Source organism: Myotis brandtii, unplaced genomic scaffold, assembly GCF_000412655.1.
Source record: "Myotis brandtii unplaced genomic scaffold, ASM41265v1 scaffold280, whole genome shotgun sequence".
NCBI lineage: Eukaryota > Metazoa > Chordata > Mammalia > Chiroptera > Vespertilionidae > Myotis > Myotis brandtii.
In genome coordinates, this window is record NW_005360677.1 from 1,608,772 (window position 1) to 1,626,764 (window position 17,993).

The following is a 17,993-nucleotide window of genomic DNA, read 5'->3' on the forward strand; positions in this document are numbered from 1 at the left end:
GTCCCTGGGTGTCAGCCCCCACATCTGGTGAAGGTGCTCCTGCCTTCTGATCCCTCCTCGTTATCCTTCCTGGGCATTTCTCCCCATGACTCCCTGGCATGTCTAGTCTAGTCTTGATGGCAGCTTCTTGGAGGACCTGAGAGTTGGTTATTCCTGTCTTCCCTGCTGGGCCCTGAGCTCCCTGAGATCGGGGACCAGGGGTCTTGGGCATCATCTCACAGTGGAGCACAGTGCCTGGCCCAGAAGGATGACGGCACAAAGGGATGCGACTTCAGAGAAGGGGCAGATGAGTGGGGGAGAAAGAAGCCAGAGGAAGCTTCAGGGAGGAAGCGAGCCTTGCCCGGGCCTGGAGGCTGCAGAGTGGAAAACAGCAGCCTTCATGGAGGCGCAGCACCTGGGGGCGGGGCGGGGGGGGGGGTTAGTGTTTCATCGTCTGGGTTCAGGAGGAGGCCGTGGGCTACGAGAATGGGTCACTCTGCCTGGACACAGGAGGGTTGGCAGGTAGGGGTGGGGCAGAGAGGCAGAGGGAGCACATGGGAACCAGGAAGGGCAACCGAGGCTGTGGTCAGCACCCACGTTGGAGGCTCTGACACAGAGCCGGGCCCCCAGATGGTGCCGGGAACTGCTGGGGCCCCTGTGGATCCGGGCGGATTTTCCATAGATATCTCCACGATGAGATCAGCGTCCAGAGCCAGAGCGAATTCCCCTTTGTGAGTTCCAGTGCCCCCTGGGCACTGTGCAGTCCCAACCGCCTGGCCCTGGCTCCCAGCACCACACCGTCTGCTCAGATGACATCTGTTTACAGTTCCCATCCAGGGCAGTCCTGCTCCCAGAGCCCTGTGGTGGGGGTGGTGGGGGAGACGCTGGCAGGAATTGGGCTTCTGCCCCCGCTGAGGCCCGACTCCCACAGGCCACCGAGGCCGATAGGAGTGGGGCTGGGAAGTGCCCTTCAAGGGGCTGTACCCCGGAGGGGGTGTGCCCTGCACAGGGGAGGGAGAGCCCTGGACAAAGCCAACGTGGTGAGGAGCAGCAGGTACAGCAACTGGGTGGGGTACAGGGTCCCGCCTGCTCTGTCACAAGAACAAACTAGCTGGCCTCAGGGAACGCTTCACACGAGGCCCCAGCTGGTGTGGCTCCTCCAAAGTCCTGGCTCCTTCTCCGCTGCCCAGGACAGCTGTGGGTGCCTGGCTTGTGGGTGCAGCACCATGGGCTGTGGGCGAGCAGGGTTCCCGCTGGGGGGCCTAAGCCCCAGTGACCTTCAGGCCCTTCATGGCCAAGGGATTGAGCCCCAGCTTATCTCTCCAGCTGCCCTGTTCCCTGCCACTTTATCAGGAAGGTGAGAAGGTATCAGAGCTCGGAACTCCCACCGCTCCCTCCCCGTGGGACAGCACCCAGGTGCAGGGGGAGGCAGCGCTCGGGCACAGGCAGGACACCTCTGTCCTGGGAGAGTTTAAAAGGCCCCCAGATCCTCTCTTCTCAGTTGACCTTCCCAACTGGCTTCAGCATGCAGGGGCTGCTGATTTTCAGTCTCCTGCTGGGGGCTGTCCTTGGCAAAGAGGACTTCGTGGGGTAAGAGGGGAGATAGGGAGGGCTCAGCCTCCAGCCACCATCTGGAGGAGATGGACAGACAGACACACTCTGGGAGGCAGGCTGACCAGGGACCAGGGCTGAGAAGGGATCAGGGCCGCCCCCTGAGCTCTGGATACCTGAGCTCTGAGGAGGAATTTCCCGGAGAAGAGGCAGGAGGAGGCTTGGCTGGCTTTGGAGAGAGACACAGAGTCTACACTGGGACTGGGGACAGCAGCGGTGTCCGGAAGGTTCGCAGGAGCCCAGACCATCTATGGCTGAGACGCCTTGTGCTTCCCCCTGCTCAGCCCAGAGGACTGAGGCCCAGCCTGGGTTTCTAGGCCGCCTGCTGCCCTCCTCCCACCGGGGAATGTGCATGGCCAGTAGGGGCTTCTCGGACCCTCAGTCTCCCCTTCTCCTCTGCCCAGGCACCAGGTGCTCCGAATCTCTGTGGCTGATGAAGCCCAGGTCCAGAAGGTGACGGAGCTGGAGGATCTGGAGCACCTGCAGGTCAGAGGGCAGAGGAGCCTTCCCTGAGGCCCAGGGTGCCTCTTAGGCCACCTGGGCCCACCCTCGGCCCCCACTGACCGCTGGAGCCTGGGCTATCTCCCCCAAGCCTTCTAGAAAGGAGCCATGGGACTGATCCCTGTTAGGAAGTGATTAAACCCCCAGTTCCTGGATCTTGGTGCCTTTGAGCACCTGAGCAAAGGGGGATCGCCATTCTAGTCCTCCCCCCGCCTTGCTGTCTCCAAGTCCTCACCCCACTCTGCTTCCTGGGCCATTTCTCTGAGTCCAGGGGTTCCCTTTGTCCTCTGTCCCTGACACCCCCAATTGTATGGGAAATTCTGCCACCAAACCCTTTCCCAGGCTGGCCCCTCCCCAGCCCGCTGTGACAGTGCCGGCTCTTGTCCTTCCCAGCTGGACTTCTGGCGGGGCCCTGCTCAGCCCGGCTCCCCCGTCGATGTCCGAGTGCCCTTCCCCAGCCTCCAGGCTGTCAAAGTCTTCCTGGAGGCCCATGGCATCAAGTACACGATCATGATCGAGGACGTGCAGTCGCTGCTGGACGAGGAGGAGGAACAGATGTTCGCCTTCCAGGCCCGGGCCGCCTCCACTGACACCTTTAACTATGCCACCTACCACACCCTGGACGAGGTGAGGGACCTCTGGGCCACGCCCACAGGCACCAAGCTCTTGGTCAGGCTGGCAGAGCCTGGGTGTGCGTGGCACCTGCCCTGTCTCCATGTGGCCTGGTGGTCTGGGCCGTGGCCCTTCCACACTGCAGGGCTCACTGCTGGCCGGCTAATGGAGCTGTTAAGGGAGGCATCCCGGCGCCTGGAAGCCATTAAAGCCGGCCTTCGCTCCTGTCCCTTCTCAGATCTATGGCTTCATGGACATGCTGGTGGCTGAGCACCCAAATCTTGTCAGCAAGCTCCAGATCGGCAAAACCTATGAAGGCCGTCCCATCTACGTGCTGAAGGTAATGAGCTCCTGCAGGTGGTGTACACGGCACATATGCAAGAATGGGCACCCACATCGTGTGTAGGGGGAGCCTGTGGTCATGGGGAACACCGTGTTCACCGACTCCCCGTGCCAACAGTGGGAAGGTCTGGATTTCCATGCTGGTCTAGGTGTGTGCATATCTGTATGCACAATTTTAACTTTTAAGTGAACTGTTTCCAATCCAGAGTCCCATTGTGGAAAGTATCCTGGAGTTGGGGTAACCCAGACCAAACGTTTTGTGACCTCCAATGGAGAGGAACAGGGTGGGGCCTGGAAGCTTGGGCTGAGGGCAGGAGGCCAAGTTCTGTGGGGGTCTCTGTCCAGGCCGCGCCCCTATGCCCCACCTGAGTGGTAGCCCCACAAACAGAGTCTCAACCTGTGATACCCAGAGAGCAGCTGGCCTCTGGCCCCGGGGCGAGACCAGGCCCCAGCCCGACCACCTCTCCACTCTTCTCGTTTAGTTCAGCACTGGGGGAAACAACCGCCCCGCCATCTGGATCGACACGGGCATCCACTCCCGGGAGTGGGTCACTCAGGCCAGCGGGATCTGGTTTGCAAAGAAGGTAAGCCTGGGGAGCTGGGGGGGCGGGCGGGGGGCTCTGGCCCCGTTGGGCACTGGTGCCCCAGGCCCATAGAATACTGGCCTCCTCTTCCCACCCAGAAACCGTGACCGCAGAGGGGGGGCGCGGGCAGGTGTCTACTGGTCTAGCATGGCAGACGCCTGGCCCGGCCCCCTGGTGCCCCGCCCATAGAATACTGGCCTCCTCTTCCCACCCAGAAACCGTGACCGCAGAGGGGGGGCGCGGGCAGGTGTCTACTGGTCTAGCATGGCAGACGCCTGGCCCGGCCCCCTCCACCTCTCTGCCTTCCAACCCTCCCCAGATCACACAGGACTATGGCCAAAACCCGGCTTTCACCGCCATTCTTGACAAGATGGACATCTTCCTAGAGATTGTCACCAATCCTGATGGTTTTGCCTTCACCCACAGCAAGGTATATGCCTTCTCCTGTTCTTGGGGAAAGCAGGGTGGGCCTCTGGCTCCTGAGACTAAGTTACTCACCCCTATTCTCAACCTCCAGGAGTCAAGGGAAGGGCAAACAGACCTGCCCCCCAGACCAGGGTTCTCAACCTCGGCGTTCTTGACATTTTGGTCGTGCTGAGTGTTTAGCACATCCTGACGAGTACTCATGAGATGCCAGTAGCAACGCCCTAGTTGAGATCACCAAAAATGTCTTCAAACATTGCCAAATGTCCAGTTGTGGGGGGACAAAATTGTCCCCAGTGGAGGCCCACTGCCCAGACCTTACTTCCTGGCTTTATTTCATTGTTATGGCAGGTACAGCATGCTACCAATCAAATGTGAATGGGGTGGGCACCTCATGCCTTTTCACTTCCCACCAGAAGAAACTTCTGGCCACATGTCCCCCATTGTCTCCTCCTCCATTCTCCTTCAACCAAGAGCCCCCTCTACTAGTATACATCTTCCTCCGGACAACCAGTCGAGAGTGGTTTCCGGCCCCACGCCTTGTCCACACCCAAGCTCCGGATCAGGGTGCTTTGAGTTGACTGAGGCCTCCAGCCCACACTGCTCCCTGTGGGTGCGCTGAGCCCCAGGCTAGCGCGCTGATGGTGACAGACTAGTGTCTGATTCCTTCCTCAGAACCGCTTGTGGCGCAAGACTCGATCCATCACAGCAGGCTCCTCCTGTGTTGGGGTGGACCCCAACCGGAACTGGGACGCTGGCTTTGGGAGTAAGGCCCAGGGTGATCTGGGAGCAGGGATGGGACAACTGGGAATGCCTTCTTACACTTCTGTCCCTGTCCTGCCCCAGCAGCAAGGGCTTGCGGTGGGGGTGGTGGGACTGTCAGCCCCTCTTTGAGGCTCAGTGAGGGAGGTGGCACTCTGAGGCTTGCTTGTCCCTTATCTGTAACGAGAAAGTTCCTCCCAATGGAACTGAGATCTGAAGCCTCCCTAGGGGTCTGCAGGCCGCCCCTCTGTGGCCACTTCATGCAGAAGTGGGTCTGGCTTGAGAGCCCTTCTCCCGTCCTGGGCGGGTCCATCATCTCTGCCCACGGCCTGGAGAGGTGGGCCCCCAGATTATAAAAGGCTTCTGGCCTTTCCTTCATTGGAGGGTGGGGGTGAGCCCTCCTACATCCACCTCATCCCCTACCCCATGCAGGGACACTTGGCTTCGCTGTAAGGAATGCCAACTACCCCCTCTCTCCTCCTCAGAGGCTGGAGCCAGCAGCAACCCCTGCTCTGAGACTTACCACGGCAAGTTTGCCAATTCCGAAACGGAGGTCAAGTCCATCGTGGACTTTGTGAAGAGCCATGGGAACATCAAGGCCTTCATCTCCATCCACAGCTACTCCCAGCTCCTCCTCTACCCCTATGGCTACACAACAGACCCCGCCCAGGACCAGGCTGAGCTGGTACGCGCTCACCCCTGCTTGCCCTTCGATCCCAAAGGCAGCTTTGGGCAGCAGGCCGAGGGCTTCATCCATCAGATCTGCTTAAGGCGGGAGGGCCTACACCTGCCTAACACCCTGTTCCCCCCTGGGCCCCTGGCGGGGGAGACTGGCAAGACAGACCAGCCTTACTTTTAGTCTGGGAAACTGAGGCATCGAGTGGTTGAGTCACTTCTGTCACGTGGCAGACTGAGAGGAGGGGCTAGACTTGGAGCTTGTATCTCAAGTTCACACTTGGAGCTACAGTGTGACCAAAGGGCAGGGAAGTGCCAGGCAGACATCCTGCAGGGCCAGAGGATCCCAGCTCCGGAGCTGCCCTGCAGGTCCTAGCAGGCCCTGTGTTCTCTGTTCGGGACCTGCTTTTGTGGGGTGCGTGTTCCCGGGTCACCCTGCCACCCCTGGGCTGCCCTGGCCCTGCTGTTCTGGGGGCTTGTTGTTGACGGCCATGATGGGTTTTGTTTGGCATTTTCTCCAGGATGAGCTGGCCAAGTCTGCTGTGACGGCCCTGGCTTCTCTGTATGGGACCAAGTTCAAGTATGGCAGCATCATCAAAGCAATTTGTAAGTGGGTGCATGGTCTCTGTGTGTGGCCCCGGGGGAAGCTCAGTTGGCCAAGGGTGCCCAGATCTGGGGACATGGGCAAGGAGAATGGCTCCTGACCCTGCCTGATAACTGCGGGCTCCATGGGCAGTGCTGTCCTTTCTCTGCCTTCTTCGACACCTTCAAACAAACATGTCAGTTCCTCTGAGAACTCTTGTCCCCTTGTCTTGGGGTTAAGTCTAGCTTCATGGAGAGTGAAGGTGGAGAGTTCTGCTGGCAGTCGTAGATCACCCAGAAATTAAACTTAAAAAATATCCCCCGCAATGCCCTTCAATTAGAGAATATATCTACTCTTTCCCCAGCGACCGTGGTAGGAACACTGCTATACAACAAATATTTATTGAGCACCTACTGTGCACTAGGCCTTGTTTTACCTGCTTGGGAATAAAATAAGCATAGATTTAAAAACAAAACAAAGCCTTACATTCTAGCCAGGGAGATGGACAATGACCAAGAGTAAATGGTACAGTAGGTTAGGGAGTAAAAGGAAAACTAGAACAGGGTGAGGGGACCCAGGAACCTGGGGGTGGGAGTGGGCGGGCGAGTTGAAGGGAAGGCCTCAATGAGAGAGTGAAATTTAGACAAGTGTTGAAGGAAATAAGGGAGGAAGCCCAGAGGCTATCATCTGGGGAAGAGCTTCCAGACAGAGGAACCTTCTAGAACAAAAGCCCTACCTTGTGGTTTGGCCCCGTGTTGTAGGAATAGCAGGGATAGCACAGAGACCATCGTGGCTGCAGCCGAGTGAGAACACAGAATTGTGGGGGCAGGTGGGGTGCAGGCAGATCTGTGGGGCCCGGCGGGAACGCACTGGGTTAACCAGCTGACCGGAGGCAGGAGCACTGAAAAAGCAGGGCACAGGGACAGAGGTGGGGGGCGTGCAGGTCTCACATACGTGCTGCCCTCGGGCCCAGGTTTTGGTGGGTCACAACCTTCCCCAGGGCTGGCCTTGCTTTGGGGCTCCAGGCCTTCTTTGGCAACTGTCTCAACACCAGGTCTAAGGGTTTTGCTTTATTCAAGGCTGTCAAGTTAAATTCGGATACGCAGCTGCCTCCCTCCTCCCTGCCCAATTTTTTTTTTTAATGTATTTTATTGATTTTTTTACAGAGAGGAAGGAGAGGGACAGAGAGTTAGAAACATCGATGAGAGAGAAACATCAATCAGCTGCCTCCTGCACACTCCCTACTGGGTATGTGCCCGCAACCAAGGTACATGCCCTTGACCGGAATCGAACCTGGGACCCTTGAGTCCGCAGGCCGACGTTCTATCCACTGAGCCAAACCGGTTAGGGCCTCCCTGCCCAATTTGAAAGCAGCTTCCTAACAGCTTGGTAACTGCAAATCTGGGCCAAGTCTCTCCTGAAAAGACAGACAAGGAAGTTTTGCTCTGACTCTGGCCCTTGCACTTTCCCCTGCAGACCACGGCCCCAGGGGGCAAATCCTGGTGACCCAAGTGGGTAGCTGGAGTAGTTGGAGGCCTGACCAAAATGGCTCCTGGAGGACGGAGGCGGTTTTCAGTGGCGCTTTTGCAATCGCGGGAACTTTCCCGCATCCCCAGGGAGAGGAGAACCCTTGCTGGCCCCTCTCTGTGGGCCTCTTGGGCTGAGAACCTTCTGGGGAGTTACTAGGGAGGAAGCCAGGCTGCTTGGTCAACAGCAGGCACCGAGTAGATGGTGTGACCCCATCAGCACTGCAGGGGCTCCGGGCTTTGGACCATCAGCCTGGCCCATGCAGTATTTCCAAGTGACGGACCTTCGCTCTCCCGTTTCTGTTCCTGCCCAGACCGAGCCAGCGGAGGTACCATTGACTGGACCTACAACCAGGGCATCAAGTACTCCTACACCTTCGAGCTCCGCGACACCGGGCGCTACGGCTTCCTGCTGCCCGCCTCCCAGATCGTCCCCACGGCCCAGGAGACGTGGCTGGCGCTCCTGACCATCATGGACCACACTCTGAAGCACCCCTACTGAACCGGCCCTTCGCTCTCCCCTCTTTAGCCTCTCCGGCAACCGAATAAAGTTCGAGTGCACATGGAGCAGAATCTTGGGATGTGCATATGGGAACACATGGGGCGCGTCTGCTCTTTCAAGCTGGGGCAGGAGTGATTTAGTTCCTGCAGGCCTCGCTGCACATGTGTGGGTGGTTGGACTAGATGACCCCGAAATCCCCCCCGCATTCCAAGGTCCTGTGAGTTTGTATCCAAGTGGCATCTGTTTTAATTAGACCACCCCGAGCTCAGCTCGTCAGCGGGGTGATTTGTTCATACCTTAGTAGCAAGCTGCAGTCACAGCTGCTAACCAAATGCCTGGCACCCTGCTGCAGCGAGGAATTCCGCTCGTACAATAGTCTAGCTGGTTGGACCCATTCATCTACAACAGCAATAACTTTTAGTATGAAATAGAATAATCGGGTGGCCACTGCTGCCCCAAATAGATGTTGCAGCCAGGCAAACCAAATTTCTGTAAAGCAAATATGGTCCCCCACTCCTGAATGAAATTGGAAGAGAGCAATTAGCTTAAACACAATCATTTTCTGAAGATGAAGAACACCAATCCCAGGACATTTAAAAAAAGATGTATTCTTTTATTGATTTCAGAGAGGAAGGGAGAGGGAGAGAGAGAGATAGAAACAGCAACGATGAGAGAGAATCATTGACCGGCTGCCTCCTGCACACCCCACACTGGGGATCAAGCCCACAACCCGGGCATGTGCCCTGACCGGGAATTGAACTGTGACCTCCTCGTTTGTGGTTGTCCAGGACATTTAAAAAAAGATATATTTTTTTATTGATTTCAGAGAGGAAGGGAGAGGGAGAGAGAGAGATAGAAACAGCAACGATGAGAGAGAATCATTGACCGGCTGCCTCCTGCACACCCCACACTGGGGATCAAGCCCACAACCCGGGCATGTGCCCTGACCGGGAATTGAACTGTGACCTCCTCGTTTGTGGTTGATGCTCAACCTCTGAGCCACGCCAGCCGGGCCCAAGACATCTTATTAATTGTGGTTTATCATGAAGACTGCCTTTAGGGACAGAAGTAGTTTCCTTTACATTTGCACAGCCTTTCCAGGATCTTTTGGTCCATTGTCTCTGCGCCCTTTCCTGTCCCACCCACCACCACTCCTGAACATTCACAAACTTTCTCAAACATAAGGCTTTCCTCTGCATACCCTCCACAGAACCTAGAACTTGCCTTCCCTCGTTTGGCTTGCTGATTCTGATGGCTGTGATATATCATTAGTGGCTGGCACAACAATATATAGGGCACCTCAATCTTTTTTCAAAGCAAGAATCTACATTGTTTTCTCCAAATCTCTTAAGATGTGACTGTAGAGCAGGGGGTTACTCCAACATTCCAGTTGAAGCCAATGCTTTCACGGGGCCCTAGTTTCTATTCAATAAGATGGCTTCCTACAGAAGTCACTGGGAAGTGGGTGGGATGGATTGGTAGCTCCTCAAACAGTGGGGAAGGGGGTGGGGGTGGCAGCCTCTTCCTGTATCAGCCGGGTTGGGATGTCACAATGCTTGCAGCTCCACTGACTTAACAGCCTTGTCTTTTCCCACATAAAATGGCCTAAAGGTAAAATGCCTTTTTTTAAGGGACCCTTGGGGAATTTTCATCTTGAAGGTTGTTTTTTTTTTTTTTTTTTTGCTGCCAAACAAATTAAAAAATAAAAAGAATAAAACTGACTATACATACAATATACGTAAACTTATAGGAGGTAAGGTAAAATAGTGTTTTAGCCTTTATAGAAACATGACCTAAAGATTTTAAACACTTCCTTCAAGTTATCTTTTGGGAAACATTTCCCTTCAATCTATGAAGATAAGCTGAAACCCATTTTAATGGTTCAATTTGCACAAGTGAAAAGCTGATCTAACTTTTTGTTTAATAAAGACTAATAAGTGAAAAAATACTGTCAGTAAGAAAATACGTCATTTTACAAAACTGGATTACTTAGATTTCAAGGGGTCAAATTGCTTAATTTAAAACTGTGCTTCCTGCCTGGCCTGTGTGGTTCAGTGGTTGAGTGTCAACCTATGAACCAGGTCACGGTTCAATTCCCGGTCAGGGCACATGCCCAGGTTGTGTGCTTGATCCCCAGTAGGGGGCATGCAGAAGGTAGATCAATGATTCTCCCTCATCATTGATGTTTCTATCTCTTTCTCCCTCTCCTTTCCTCTCTGAAATAAAAAAAATATATATTAAACACACACACACACACACACACACACACACACACACACTGCTTTCTAATAGTAGGAAACATTTTGACATTCAATTTCCAAAACCACCAATAGTATTTGATATACAGATGTCCAATATATATTTGTGGGATGAATGTTCTCCACTTTTTCTAATGAACTCATGAATTTTATAATCTGTCTAGTATAGGCTTGCAAGTTATTTTGAATTCTCCAAGGTGTAGTTTAGAAAGTAAGGCTCTGAGCAAGTAAGAGTCAAGGAAATGGAAAAGACAAAGAATGAAGCACTAGAATGAAAATTCCATGAGGGCAGGGATTGCATTGTTCTTGTTAATACTTAATCCCTACTGGTTGGCCAAGTGCCTGGCACATAGTAGGGACTTAATAAATGCCTGTTAAATGGAGACACAGAAGCCATTAATACTTTTCTTTTATATATATTTTCAATGTAGGAAGAGCATTACATTTTGTTTGCAGATACATATTTTTTAAAAATCTATTGGTGAAATTTTTTATTTTATAAATAAAAGCACAAAAGCTTAAAGAAGCAATAATTTTAGAAAGTATTGTACCATCTATGAAAAAGCATTAATAACCTTGAGGGGAAAAGAGCTCTTATAAGTAAAAGCAGTTCAAAAAATAGACTAATATTTCAAAAGAAAAATAGGCAATTCCCAAAAGAAGAAACACAAAAAGCCAATAAATGTATGAAAGATACTGATCCTCTGAGTAATCTTTTGGCCAATAAAGAAAAACAAATATATTATTTTCTCCCATGATTGACAAAGAATAAAAAGACCAACAAGGGTATGAAGAAATAAGAATGTCTTATCCTACTGGTGGGAGGATAAATTTACACTCCTTCCTGGAGGGCAAATTGGCAATGTGGGTAAAAGTTTTCAATGTATCGCCCCTTTGACCCAGGAAGTCCACTTGGGAGAATTTATTAAAATATTCAGATAATTTCAAATACGTGTATGTACATGGTTGCAATAATAAAAATTTAAATAAAAAGAAAAAGAACCTAAGTAGATACCAGTATTGATACGAATGTGACAGGTTTATACACGGAGTATCGTGAAGCCACTGAGGTCTATGTTGACGTGGGAAAATGGTCACAACATCCTGAGTGAAAGAAGCCGGCCGTGCCATGGAAATGTTCTAAAACAGGACTGCGTATGGTTGCACAACTCTGTAAATTTACTGTAACACTGAATTACATATTTTAAATGGGTAGTGGTGGTGGTTTTCCTCTTTAAACTTTTCTGACTTTCTTGCAATGAACTTTGATAATGGGGGTCAGGGGGGTGCTGTTTCAAACACACAATATAACCCACGGATAAAGTTATCTAATATCAACATCAAACATGTAAGTAGCCATCTAAATTTGAGCCCAGCCCTGACTGGTGTTGCTCAGTGGTTGAAGTGTTGGCCCATGGACCGAAGGGTCATGGGTTCAATTCCTGGTCAGGCACATGCTTGGGTTGCATGTTCAATCTCTCCCTCCTCTCCCCCTCCTTCCATCCCTTCCACCCTCTCTAAAAACCAATGGAAAAAATATCCTCAAGTGAGGATTAACAACAAAAATTAAGTAATACATTTGAGCCCAGATTCTTTTTTATAATTTGTCATTTCTTCTACTCTGGCATCCTATTCCACCATCAATTGCCTGGAACAATGCAATTGTCTTATCTCTGGAAAAATTTACATTCCAGATAGAGCTGGAAGCAGAAGTTTTTAGGAAGAGAAAGGGTTACTCATGCCTCCAGTTGGGGACCATTCCCTGAAGCACTCTGCCGTAGCTCAGAGGAAAATTCCCAAGAGCTCCTTCTGCTCAGATTCTGTTCCCCTAGCTTCTGGGGAATTGACTATGGCAATTGATTATGCTTAGTCTCTATGGCTTTTCACAATTCCTTATTTTTCAATGAACTCATTTTACTTTTTTCTTAGCCCATTATATATGGCCAGTGAGCCACTGGCGGTCCATGGGAACCCTTCGGGTGGTCTCTGAACTAACACTCACACACACACGTCTAGCTTTCTGGCTTTGGCCTGAAGTTAAAATTGAAATGTCACTGGATGCAATCCAGACATGACCTCACTGGTCCCTCGTCCAGTGCCGGCTATCCATCATCTCAGCAATTGTTTTGCAAGGGTGAGTGGGACTAGGTGGATTTGAAGATGCAAATGGGCTCTTGCTCTCAGGACTCTAAGGACAGAAACATCCTTCTGTGAACACACTAAGACCCAGATGCTACTTTCAGGAAACTGATATGACCAACTGCAACATTCAGATGGGCCGGCTGAAGGAGGAGCTCCGAGAAAAAAAGCACAGAGCACCCGTGAACTCTGAGAAACTGTCAAAGGGTAAGGAATGCTCCCCAAAGCTTTCAGGATCCGCATTAAACTGGGAACGCAAACCGTGAGCATCATTTAACAACCCCAGAGACGGAGGCTGCCCGATGTTTCTTGCCAAACTGAAAGAAGAAAATGAAAATTCTTCTGCTTAACCCGAGCAGCGGCTCCGCTGCATTTCAGGGGAGTGCAGTGAACGTCGCTGCTAACACCCTTCAGGGGGCACAGAGGGCTGCTGCGGCTTCCTCCCGCCCGGGCCTCGGGCCATGAGCCAGTTCACATCATTTCTGTCTCAACCTCAATCAGAAACATCACCACAAAGGAGAGAAAAGACCAGACACCAATCGTATCAATATGGTTTATTGAATGAACAGTTGGACTTCTTGGGAAAACCGCCTATTTTTTGCCTACAATCTAATGAAAAGTTTGTAACTCATTCCTTAAGTGACACCTCAGTAGGTGTCCGCTAAGAAACTAAACAAACCCCAGAGACCTTGGAACACCTGTCTTCAGGACGGGTCCCCAGACACAGATGGCGGAAATGCAGACACAGAGTCCCGGGAGCAGATGTCGGTTCCTGAACGTCCCTCGCCCTTGGGCTCGGCAGCAGAGGAGGTGGAGGAGGAGTGCTTCCTGTGGAGTCTCAGGTGAAGGGGGGGGGGGGGGGGGGAGCCAGCAGCCAGGGGAGGTTACATTCTCATTGGTAAGTCGGAGGCCTGGCGGGGAGAGAGTGTGGTTGTGCGCAGCTGATGGAACCTGCTCTGGAGCCACAGTTCTCCAGCTGGGTCCTGTCCTCCCGACCTTCTAGCTCAGCGACTCGGGGGGAGCTGCTTCGTTTCCACTCCACCCTCAGTCTCCTACCTGAAAATGACGGCGCCTACCTCACGGGACTGCTGTGAGAACTAAACGAGTCAAAACATAAAACAAAGGCTCTGGAAACACTGCCGGACACATAGTCAGCTCTCCATCCATGTCTGCTAGTACGACTGGCTGGACATCTTCAAGATTTGAAATAAGAGAGAAAACATAACTCACTCTCAGCTGGGGATGGAGTGGGACCCAAATTTGGTGAATGCTGAAGGCAGACTGCAGACAGCAGGGAATAATGAGGCCCTCACAGCTCTCCGGGGCCTCCTGCAGCGGGTAATCTGAAAACCTCAGGGTTGTGAATGCCTCTCCCACAAAAGCAGGACGTGCACAAGGGGATAAAAGAGAAAGCGCTTCCCGGATGTCCAGAATGGCCGGCATTGAGTCGCCCCACAATGGGCCTCACATCCCAGACTGCAGACTTGACAGGTTCCATTCACTTGGTCACACACCCTGATTAAGGGCCACTGTCATCTAGTTGGTGATTTTCACCCTCTAGGAGCTTATAGTCAAAATAAAATTTCAAATAATTAAAAAAAATGTAGCCCACCAGGTAACAGCATCTGGTAAGTGACCTCTGTTTGCCCCACATTTACCAAGCGCCTGGGGATGGTGCACACGTGAGAAGAATCTGCTGCTGCATTTGGAACAAAGAGGATCAGCATCAGAGAGGGAGGCCATCGGGATGGTGGCGTGACCAACAGAGTTTTGTAAACACATAAAACCATGCACTGAATCCTGTTCTGCCAGAATTCAATGCTGAGAAGTTTCCGTTACATATTTTATGCTATAATTGACCTGTGTACCAATTTAAGAACACCACAATAGACAATTTCAATAATTACTACAATTGTGGGAAAGAATTGCTAGCAAAATGTATTTTGAACACTTTGCAAGCACAGCCTGTTTTATTTACTGTTTTTATGAGGAAAATATATTTGCTAATCAAAAAAGTAATTGAACTGCATGTAAGCATGTCATCATGCTCACATAACCAAACTGATGAATTAGAATCCATGTTTCTGATGTTTCTTGGGGAAAAAAAAAGAAAGTATTATGGAGTTACATCTTGGAAAAGAATTGTGAAGAAAACAAAGGCACACAAAATACACTGAGAACATTCTGGAACTGGGAAAAGAAAGTTCTTCATGATTATCTTCAGAGTAGAGCAAGAAGGGAGCCACAGATTTAAATCCAGGTGGACAGAAATTAATTATCTCCTTTAAAAAAAGTCAGATAACACAAAAGACAGAATCTATAACCCATAAATAACATGACAGGAGCCAAAACCAAACAAGAAAAATTACCTCCATATTTCTTCCTAGTCTAGGACTCTGATTCCCCTTATATTCCAGAAGGGAATTAGAGAAAAGGAGGTTTTGTTTTGGACTGTGTTCTTGGTGAGTAGCCTAAAGTCTAAAGAATTTTTTTCTGGTCTCAATAGCACCATAGGAAAAATCCCTCAGCAACTAATGAGCATTGTTTGTCCTCTTTTCATTCTGATTTACACCAAGTCCAATATGATTGTGCTGGTTCTGGCTTTCCACTCAAGGGAAAAAATAAAATGACTTTAAGGTTATTTGAATCATTCTTTACCTTTCAATAGATTAAATCTGACATTATTACAGCCCGAGATTGTTCTTTTTGTTTTTGAATGAGTAACGCAGCTTTTCCCTCCCGCCCCACTTCTTGCCTCCTTGCCTCTCCCCTTCCTTCCCTTCTTTCTTTCTTAAATACATAACCCTTTAGAGCAGTGGTTCTCAACCTTCCTAATGCCGCGACCCTTTAATACAGTCCCTCATGTTGTGGTGACCCCCAACCATAAAATTATTTTCGTTGCTACTTCATAACTGTAATTTTGCTACTATTATGAATCGTCATGTAAATATCTGATATGCAGGATGTATTTTCATTGTTACAAATTGAACATCATTAAAGCGTAGTGATTAATCACAAAAACAATATGTAATTATGTATGTGTTTTCCGATGGTCTTAGGCGACCTCTGTGAAAGGGTCGTTCGACCCCCAGGTTGAGAACCGCTGCTTTAGAGCATTGAACGTACTAGTTAGACTTGGGCCCTCGCCGCTGCGCAGATGGAGCTGTAGCTGTGCACTGATAAAGCACCTTCCATGTAGGGGGTCGCGAGCCCAGGGCCTCTCGTCAACCCCTGAAACACTGTCAGTAAAGCCCTGCTGTCATGTGTTTCAGGTGGCAATTAGTCCCTGTCTGAGCGTGACGCCCAGGCCTCTGACTGGAGAGCTGACGTCCCTTGCCCTCACCGGAATGGCTCCTGATCTATTTATACAAATATCCCCAGTCTTACATGGCTCCCCAAAATCATCCCACCAGAGAGGAAGGGAGAATTTGGCAGAGGTCAGCATATCAATAGCAAACAACAAATGAATAACTACGCACTTTAATATTCAACATTCATCATTGCACAGAGTATCACTGATCACTTAAATAATACATGTCAGTTAACCTAATGCAGAAACGAGTAAAGTCAAACATTCAAAGCAATACCTTGAGCATGGAAAGACTGCGAGTGCCACTTAACACCCGCAGTGCAGAGCCAGAACGGGTCTTTAGGAATAGCGACTCGCAATCCTTACCAACGGGGCAAAGCACTGTGGGGAACGACACACAAACACACACAGCCTGTCAGACAGCTCGGCTAAATGCACAGCAGTTCTGACGGGTTTGGCGAACCTGACTTTCCACGTATGTACAGTAGTTTCCAACACTCGAGTGTCGTTGGGTGCTGGGGATGCAGAATAGGAAGACAGGGGGGGCTACCATTTACTCTAAAATAGAATCGAGTGGGGAAACCTAAACTCCTGACTAGTCAACTTTAAAATGGCATAACCAGAACTTTGTTACAGAGAAAACAGTTTTTTTTTCCTTCTTAAAAATGTATGTGTGTCAAAAAGGCTGAAAATCTTGTCTGTGCTAGGGGAAAGTTGAGTGTGGAAAAATTTGCATTAAAAAAAAATGTATGTTGTAAAGAAAATAAGAAGCCAGAGCATTTTGGCATTAGCAACAGGCCGCACTAGTTCTCAGGCAATAAATTTATGGGGGAACATGACAGGCTCCTCATTAAAGCTATGTGTACGTTGGCTGGATTTTATACAAGATTCTTGACTCTTGTGGAAAACTGGGCACGGCTTGACATCTGAACAATGTCGCTGGTTTGTTTGATTTCTAAAGCATTGGAAAATGTTATACTTTGGAAATCAAGTAGAGAGGAATAAACATACTGCAACAGAACTGGGCTGAATCGGAAAGTTCTTTTTCCATATGAATCTATGCAATATTTATTACCTTTACTTCTCTTACAAACACAGCCCCCTTGCTAGAAATACTGCGGTACTTTTTTCTTTTTTCTTTTTTTTTTTTTTGATGGCGAGAAAATAGTACCTTTAAGGCGAATCTTACCCAGCAGCAGTAACCACCTAAGGATAGGCAATTTTCAGTTGGCTTTTCAGAAGCTGGTTGCCATGACAAAAAGCACAATTTATTCCTCAGTTCCTTATCGCAGCTACAGATCACAGACCATAAAAATTAACAAGGCTCTTTTCCTTTTCCTGATGATTTCAGAGTTCCTCATCCTTACCTGAGGTCTTTTGTTCTCCCAATTAAATGGAATGAATGTCAGTCATCTAGCAATTCAATTAATGCTGATTCAAAATTCTGGCCCAAACCAGAATCTATAATCACAACCTCCTAATCACAGCTCAGCCATGAGAATGAAAAGTAAGTAGGAAATTGCACTAATTACTCAATTAGACTAATACTGTATTTTAAGCAAGGGCTTAAGGGGCTGTCAGCTCTGACAAAGGACCATGGAGGCGCCCTCACCTGTGTGCCCTCAGCGGCCCGCCCGGAGCTGATGTGCACAAGTGGCCATGATTTCTGCCCATCTAAGGCGGGATGGGCCCGAGCTGGGTGATGGAAATTCCTAACAGAGACACCAGCGAGGGGCAGCCCTGCACACGGACAGCAGGGCTTTCTGGGAGGCCGTGTCGGGGAAGGCACTGAGCACACACCACCACTGGCGCTGGCTCCAGGAAGCGTGCCGCGAGGAGGAACGTCCAGGAAGTGTGAGAGCTGCTGCACTGAACCTTAAAATTGAGCGATGCTTGCGGAACCAGCCTCCAAACTCATCACAGAGCCTGTATCTGCGCTGGGAAGAGCGCCTCGACCTGTGGCCCTCCCCTGGGGGCTCTGGGGAGGCTGGGAGCTAAGAGTCACCCGCACCCCAGGGCCAGCTTCTCAGGCAGCACAGCCTCTCTGGACAGCCTCCATGAAACCAAGAACGTGAGTGGAAAAGAACTGGGTGGGAAGAACACCCCAGATGTGACTGAAGTATTTACACAACAGCACGGGATACACACCCAACAAGCTGGGCCCTATTACAAACACGACACCCCAC

General features: G+C 50.5%; 1 protein-coding gene across 1 annotated transcript; it reads left to right on the forward strand.

The window, feature by feature from the left end:
• Positions 1 to 1,363: 1,363 nt before the first annotated feature.
• On the forward strand, positions 1,364 to 8,185 carry CPA1 (carboxypeptidase A1 (pancreatic)). Its single transcript, XM_005868952.2, has 10 exons — positions 1,364 to 1,569; positions 1,995 to 2,076; positions 2,485 to 2,718; positions 2,942 to 3,043; positions 3,528 to 3,629; positions 3,949 to 4,059; positions 4,728 to 4,818; positions 5,300 to 5,499; positions 6,011 to 6,095; positions 7,913 to 8,185. The coding sequence occupies exons 1-10, from the start codon at positions 1,505 to 1,507 to the stop codon at positions 8,098 to 8,100; spliced, it is 1,260 nt and encodes a 419-aa protein (XP_005869014.1). The 5' UTR covers positions 1,364 to 1,504; the 3' UTR covers positions 8,101 to 8,185.
• The last annotated feature ends 9,808 nt before the right edge of the window (positions 8,186 to 17,993 follow it).